The sequence below is a fragment of the Rhamphochromis sp. 'chilingali' genome, assembly GCF_963969265.1.
Source record: "Rhamphochromis sp. 'chilingali' genome assembly, chromosome: 8".
In the NCBI taxonomy this organism is placed as follows: Eukaryota; Metazoa; Chordata; class Actinopteri; order Cichliformes; family Cichlidae; genus Rhamphochromis; species Rhamphochromis sp. 'chilingali'.
The window spans coordinates 1,334,810-1,342,309 of record NC_137935.1 but is presented as its reverse complement, the minus strand read 5'-3'; the positions used below and the strand labels follow the sequence as shown (position 1 = coordinate 1,342,309).

Here is a 7,500-nt window from a genome sequence, read left to right as displayed (position 1 = left end):
ATCTGAATTATAATACTTCTGACTGTCTGAGGCAAAATTTCCCAGATTCAAATCCAATTGAATCGAATCGATTCTAGAATCAGTGACGACACCCAGCCCTACTGCAGTCTGTGGAAACTTTGTTTTTCACATGAATGTGCGGGGAGTGAGTTGCTTTGGGGGGCGACCTCTGGTGGACGTTGGAGGAACTGCAGTTTCAGTGACTCGGATTCAGATTTGCAGGCTGAGGTTGATGCGTCCTTCTGGATCAAGCATAAAAAACGTACTTTATTGCAGTGGCCGGTTGAAGGTGGTCAAACTGAGTTTCCTGTATTATTCTGGAACGTTCTCTGTGAACGAGTCTGCTGATTGTCTGGTTCTTAAAAGTAGCCCAATGCTGATGTGACGTGACTTGTTTTGGCTGATTTACCGTTCAGATCTAAGCTGCATTAAACACCTGAAGGTCACAGCAGCACACGCTGACACTGGGCTTGTGAAATCGTTGCCATTTTTGTGGAAGAGTTTCGATTCTCGACTCCTTGGCCGGTGAAACTGGAAGAAACAGCAGCAGCAAAAACAAAACCACACTGACTGTACGGACTTCTCTCTTTGTGCCCCACTGACCTGAAACCAGCTCTTTTATTAAATCTGCAGCTGCTGACTCGGCTGCGCAGCTTTCCCTTCACATCGACCGTTTCACAACGCTGGTGTGAAATTTTGGAGAGTCCGGCGCAGATCTGGAACAAGCTGAGACGTATCTGTTTGAGTCATCGAGCTCTTTGTCTCTGGGATTTTCTCTCATGAAACTTGCATCCAAAGATTCGTCCACAGTGAAGATGATCAACACTCACGTATGACATTTAACACAAACATGAACCATCTCAGCCAGGTTCTTATCTGCAGCTGATTCAGGGTGGTGGGGGGGACAGGTGACTCTCAGGGCTAACACAGAGAGACAGACAACCACTCACACCCACACCCACACCCACAGCCCGTTAGCCCAAGCCCACGCATGACTGTGGGAGGAAGCCACAGGAGAACCCAGCCAGCCAGTGGATTCAAACCCACAACCTTCTAGTGGCAGCAGTGCTGACCACCCCGTGCTCCTCCTCACGGTGGGATGGGTGATCCTCGCTCTCTGCTCAGATTTAAGTTCCCACTCCCCTGATGGAGCTCCTCCCCCTCGCCGTGTCTGCGATTCTTCCACGACGCTGTGGAGGTCATCACAGAGCAGCCAGCTGATCTGAGATCAGAGAGAAGGACTGATGCTGAGCTGCAGTTTGATCAGATAAAGGACTCACACAGTTTTAAAGGTCGGAGACGTAAGAGTTACCAAAAAGAAGCACTAAGGAGGTTAATCGGGTATTCATCGACCCTCAAACATCTGTGAACATCTGTGATTGATCATTGACAGCACATGTCATCATCATTAAAGGATCCAGGAGGATAACTGCACACGCTCAGGAACACTTCCAGAAACCAGCGTGGAGGTTACAGCTCCATCATGCAGAGAAGAAGCCACATGTGACCACGATGGAGAAACAGCCTCATCTCCTCTGGACCAATGCTCCTTCAAAACTGATCCCAGGTCAGATGAATCCGGTGCATTTGGCCGAAAACTGGAGCCACGTTCTTGTTCTGTTTATAATTATTTATTCCACATTTGTGCGGCTTGTCGACGTCAGCTGGGTGTGAAACAACGTTTAACCCAAACCGTTATCACCTCATAAAACACGCGGACTTTCTCCTCCCGTGATGCGTTCCAGGTGCCTCGGAAAACTGAGCTTCTTTGCTGGAGCGAGTCGTTTCAGGAAAATGAAACAAGGGGAAAAAGAGGAACGATTGATCCAGAATGTGTTGATCAGAAGTGAGGAAATCATGGAGACTGCGGTGAAAGGTCATCTGTGAGTGAGGGCAAGGTCACCGGGGTCAGTGTGTGTGTGTGTTTGCTTTGACTTGTGTTGAAAGCAGTTAATGAGTACTGTGAGACCTCTTTTGTGAGGTGTTTACCAGCTGATGGATGACTCCCAGCCAGGAATGTAACACACACACACTCGTTTTCATATATTAGCGGGGACCTCTCATCGACATAGTGCTTCCCCTACATGCTCACCATAACCATAACCTAACTGTAACCCTGACACTAAGCCACACCTTGAGCCTCAAACATTACCTTCAAACTCGTGGGGACGGACACTTTGTCCTCATAAGTGACTTTTGGTCCCCACAAGTATAGTAGCATGTCAATTTCTGGTCCTCACAAAGATGTCTAAACACGTACACACACACACTTCAGAGGACATTACACTGACTTCCATTTGCTTCCTGCAGACTTCAGACTTTCCCTTGAGGTCTAACTTTAGCTCTCGCGTTCTTGGTTTAGTGAAAAACAGAAAGAACAAAGGAAAAGTCCAACAAAGAAAGAGTAAGACAGGAAGTGAGTGTGTATGCTGTTGAATTAGACATGAAAAGCTGAGTGTTGGTGTTTCTCTCCACCTGTGCTCATGCGTATATACTCGCTGTGCTGTTCCAGCAGCTGAGGTTGACCTGATCTGTAAGCTGCACAGTGGAGCTGGTGGTGTCCCTGTCAGACTGGAGGCGTGGGGGGAGACTGCTCTCAGTCATTTATTTAACAAATATCCTGATAAAACTGCACCAGACACACAGATTTAGACACAAAGCTAAAACCTGAAGGGGGGTTTGTGGAGTAAACAGTCAAAGGTTTTCCTGCTAGTATGAGGTGAGAAAGTACAAACAGCAGTTGCACTAATGAGACTAATAAGACTGTCACAACATGCTTCACATGTATTAAAGATCAGTGTGTTCCAGCAGACGCACAGTCTTACGTTCATGCTTCAGCTGTGGCCAATCATGGCCTAAAAATCAAGACAAGCTAACGTTTAAAACAAACCAGAGCCGACCTGATTGGCTGAGGGCGGCGGTTTCAGAGTTCAGGAGCTACAACCTCAAAGCATCTTTTCCAAGCGCGTGAGAGTCTCATCAGCAGCTTTCATCTGCAGCAGGACAGGAACTGATCACATATCCGTGCTTTACTGAAGCAACTGATGAACAGTGTACACGCACACGCACGCACGCACACACGCACGCATGCACACACACACACACACGCACACACACGCACACACAGTGTGATTTTGTTGCTGCTGAATGAAAAGTGACCGTTTTCTGTGAGGAGGCAGCGTGACTTTGAGAGTGAAAGTCAGAGTGTGACTTTAGGCAGACCTGAGGGGGGAGTGGCCTCGAGCGGATCGCTCTGTGTGTCGGTCCTGAGGTGAAGGTGATTTCAGCCCGCTGTGCTGAGTCCGAGGACTCTCTGGTGCTTCCCGTCTGTCTCTGCTGCTGCGAAAACTCTCCAATGCCCCAAAACAAACACGGGAGAGAAACGCAGCAGCACACACGGAGCAAACCGGTGATTAATGTGTTTGGGGCAACAAATCCACCAGATCAGGAACACAAAATACAAATCTACGGAGGGCCAGGGGGAAAAACATCACATCTGACAAAAAACAAAAGTTCCAGCATGAATTTAAAAGGTATCGACAGTTCTCCTCAGCCACAGGGGCGCGGATAGGAGGGGGGCAGGGGGTGGCACCGCCCCCACTGAATCGTGATACCACAGGATGAGAGCGAGGATAGGACCTGCAGGAATGTAACTGAGTACTTTGCTCAGGTTTAATGTACTTGTACCTCATTTAGTATTTCCATGTTATACTTACAGCGTTTCCTGCATGTCCCGAGTATAATCACTGCACCTCGTGGAGCTTTTGTTGCTTATTATTTGGCAAAACAATTACATCAGAATCAGAATCAGAATCAGAATGGGGTTTATTGCCAAATGTTGAGCAGGTTTACAACATTAGGAAATTGCTGCGGTGCTTCAGTGCAAACATGGTGTCATAAATAGCACTTAAATAGACATGGAAAAAAATAAAAGTAGGGATAAGAATTAAGAGTGCTACGTTGAAAGATATATACATGAGTGCAGGTGGTGATCAGTGCCAAACATAGAATGATGCAGTGACACAGCGTAGGGTCATGTGTTAGTGGCGGGGACAGTCATATAGTTATTGTTCATGTGTCCAACAGCAGAGGGGAAGAAACTGTTCTTGTGGCGAGAGGTTCTGGTGCGAATGGACCGGAGCCTCCTGCCTGAGGGGAGCAGGTCAAACAGACTGTTGACTGTTTGACCTACATTATTATAGACCGAGCTACTGAACAATAAGTCATTAAAATAATTAGAAAATGCTGAATTAAAGAGATTTGCACTTTAATAAATCAGAAATTCTGATACAGTAATGCCATATATTTACTTTAGTTACAGATGTGAACAGTTTGTTTAAATCAGGTCTAAATGTTTTTTTCCACTTTGTAAAACAATCCTGAGATCATGTTTAAATTCTTATAGTTTTATCTTGTCACATAATAAACAGGACCAGGGCTGCATACGTGCTTCAAAACTCCAGTTTAATACAATTATTCAGTATTTCGGACTAAATATTCAGAGTTCCTGTAACCCCCCCACCCACCCCCCCGTGCTGCATTCTTGGCCTCTTTGTTACGCTGTTGTTGAGCCTGCGGTGAGCTGCTGATGGTCGCACATCAGCGGGACGCCGCCGAGTCACCAGCGAGTCTGATCGCTGTTAAATGAACAGTGTTGGTTTGTGTGCCAACTGTGACGTCAGCACAGTGTTTATGACCCGCAGCACCCGACCATCATCATCTTCATCATCATCATAACAACAGCAATTATAATAACAAAGTCAGTTTGTTTTCATGGATTCATTAGACTTGTGTGTGTGACACACGTCATATATGATGTTATCACAGCGATAAAGCGTCAGCGGTCTCTGACCTATCACTGCGCAGCTCCCGTTGCGATTGCGAAATTTCCGGCCGTGCCTGAAGGCAGCACCCCCTCCTCCTCTGTGCGTCTTCAGTCCCAGAGCCGCAGCTTTCTCCTCAGAGTGAGTCGAGCTTTTCTGCGCTGTCTCTTCGCCCGGTGTCCGGCTCCTGGACGCCTCAGCCCGGCTCCTGGTGACAGTGTGACCCGCCGCTCCGCCACCATGTCCCCGCGCTGTGAGTAACGAACACCCGCTGATGGAGCAGCGGACACGGAGAGTTTATTATCTGTTAGAATGATTTCAGATGCAGAGAAGTGAAAGTTTTCGGGGTTTTGAGCAGAAACTAAACATGACTGAATTTAAAGTGAAGATTGGATTTAATTTATTCGGATCGATCAGTGATATTAGAAAAGACAGGAAGTGACACTTTGTACTTGGCAGCCGTAAAAGTGAAAAGCAAAGACTTTTAGCTGAAACTGGATTTGTGGGTATTTGCAGTAAATGTACGTGCGGCCCATTATTGACGGTTCCTGGCAGCTTGTGAGTCTGCTTCTTTAGAGGTCAGCTGAGGTCAGAGGTGTTTCTGCTGCACTACAGCTCCCTCTGAGTCCTGAAGCTGCAGTCCACAGTCTGAGGTAGCAGGTGTGACCGTGGCAGGAAACGTCACTGATTAACTGAGTGCAGGTGAAAGATTGCTGCAGATCACAGGTCCACGTGAGCCTCCTGATGTCTCCGTGGGTGTTGTACAGCTCACTGGGGGACTTTTTCGTGCTGCTCTCTGATTGGCCTGAGGCTTCTGCTCCTCCTTACATGTGTTTTTAAAAATTCTTTGATTTCTTTAGAGCAGCTTTGCATGATTCAGAGTTCAGAATAATCCTTCTCTTTCTTAACCTTTGTCCGAAACCACCTGTTTTAGTTTTAGCCCCTCCCACTACAACCACGGGTCCTTTGAAGCCAGCTTCTTATTGACTCTCTCCTGCAGGTGTGCCCACGGATGACCATATCAGGGGTTGCCCCTCTCGGTGACGCCTGTGGAGAAGTTAGTGTTTAGAGCAGTTACACCGACCCTGCTGAACAAAGATTTGCATCTGTGCTGATTACAGAGGACTCTGTTTAAACCTGCAACAGCGTTTATTTTCAGTACAAACAAGGTGAAGTCAAACAGCGACAGGTACAGAGCAGCGTGATCACACGGCGTCACCATGACGACAGAGCCCAGCAGTGTCAGAGGATACAGGCTGAAGCCCCGCAAACTCAGAAGTCAGTGAACGCAGCACGTTCCTGCTTTTTCCCATTAGTGCTGCAAACAAACAGAAGAATGCAGACTGATCAAAGTCCAGGCTTTGTCTTTATTTGTCCTTCACACCTTTCTTTTATCGTTGCTTCACCTCCCTCCTCCTCCTCCTCCTCCTCCTCATCTTTATTCAGCTCAGTTGTTTCAGAGGCTGAAACGCTGCAGGCTTTTAATGAAGCATTAAGAAACTGTCCACTGTGATGGAAACATGGACGCTCCTCCCCCGCTGCTGACTGTCACATTTTAACTTCCTGTTGAGCCATGTGCAAAAACAAAGCAGATATGACAGATCTATGAACTTCAGTTTCTGTGCGAGCCCTTCTGCCCTGCAGAGGAACTGTTTTGACCTTTGACCTCCCTACTGTCGGGCATCCAAACTGCTGATAGCCTGCTGATGACTCCAAGCTGCGATCTTAACCGAGTAGTTTTTTGCTCACAGCCAAACGTCGAGTAAAACAAAGTAATAAAAAACGTGAAGACCAAGCCTGAAAGCGCGCCAGCTCTCCGGACGTCTGATAAAGTTTATCGCCGCGTATATTAAAGCTGCTCAGTTGTGGCAAACAGCCTAATCACAGTGATTTGGTCGGTATTGCAACGTCCATTATTTGACGTGATTATTCATTAACCCAACAGGCAGATATGGAACTTAATACGCTTCCTTTCCAGGTATTTCTTTTAAATGTGACTCAGACAGCTGGAGTGCAGGTGGAGGAGGGCGCAGGAACACATACCTGTGTTCCATCTTTTGCACATCTTTGAAAACAAGGTTCTTTTATTTTGAAAATTCATTATGTGTCTGGCTTCCTGTCCTCCTCATCTGCTCTGTGCAGGCAGATGTGCAGATTTGTTTCCACTGATACTGCAGCACGTCTGATGGCATTGTGACGGTTGTGTTCAGTGTCAGGTCAGCTTGGGTGGGTTCTGGTTCTCAGGCTCAGACCAGTGAGTGTTTTTCACCCTAACGTCCGTCTCGCAAGGCGGAAAGGTCACCTGCAGCTCCGGCTGTTGGAACAGTATTCGAGGACCTCGGTAACGAGGGATCAGGGCGAGAAACATCAGAGGAAACCGCAACACTCTTGCTCCACCAGCAAAGGATCTCGAGCTGGTTGCCTCCCAGTGAGGAGGCTGCTGGTTAAGCGAGTGTTTCTGCAGGTGGGCGTGAGAGAAGGATACAGGGACCCTGTGATGGATTTTGATGGTGATTATTTCTGATTCGGAGCTGTTCAGTTTCAGGACATTAGCCTACATTCATGCTTTTAACTGGCTGTTGCTGTGATTGGTTGTTTTGCTGTCAGGAGGTTTGATCGTGTGCTTTAAAAGGCGTTTGCTGTTACCTGTGGACGTTCGTCTGGATGAACTGAAGCA

The 7,500-nt window shown here is 47.3% G+C and overlaps 1 protein-coding gene across 6 annotated transcripts in view; it reads left to right on the top strand.

Annotated features, from left to right (window-relative positions):
• Positions 1-7,500, top strand: part of exoc3l2b (exocyst complex component 3-like 2b) — a 37,841-nt gene that overhangs the window by 2,726 nt on the left and 27,615 nt on the right. For 2 of the 6 annotated variants that reach the window (XM_080889672.1, XM_080889668.1), the window contains exon 1: positions 4,938-5,076. The exons of 2 other annotated variants lie outside the window; for them this stretch is intronic. Coding sequence is in view for 1 of the 4 variants with exons in the window: in XM_080889667.1 (XP_080745793.1) it covers positions 1,735-1,883 (149 nt within the window). In the remaining 3 variants the exon portion in view is untranslated. Of the gene's footprint in view, positions 1-1,256; positions 1,568-1,656; positions 1,884-4,937; positions 5,077-7,500 lie in introns of those variants that run through there. 2 more of the 6 variants (XM_080889671.1, XM_080889667.1) reach the window with 2 other exon arrangements.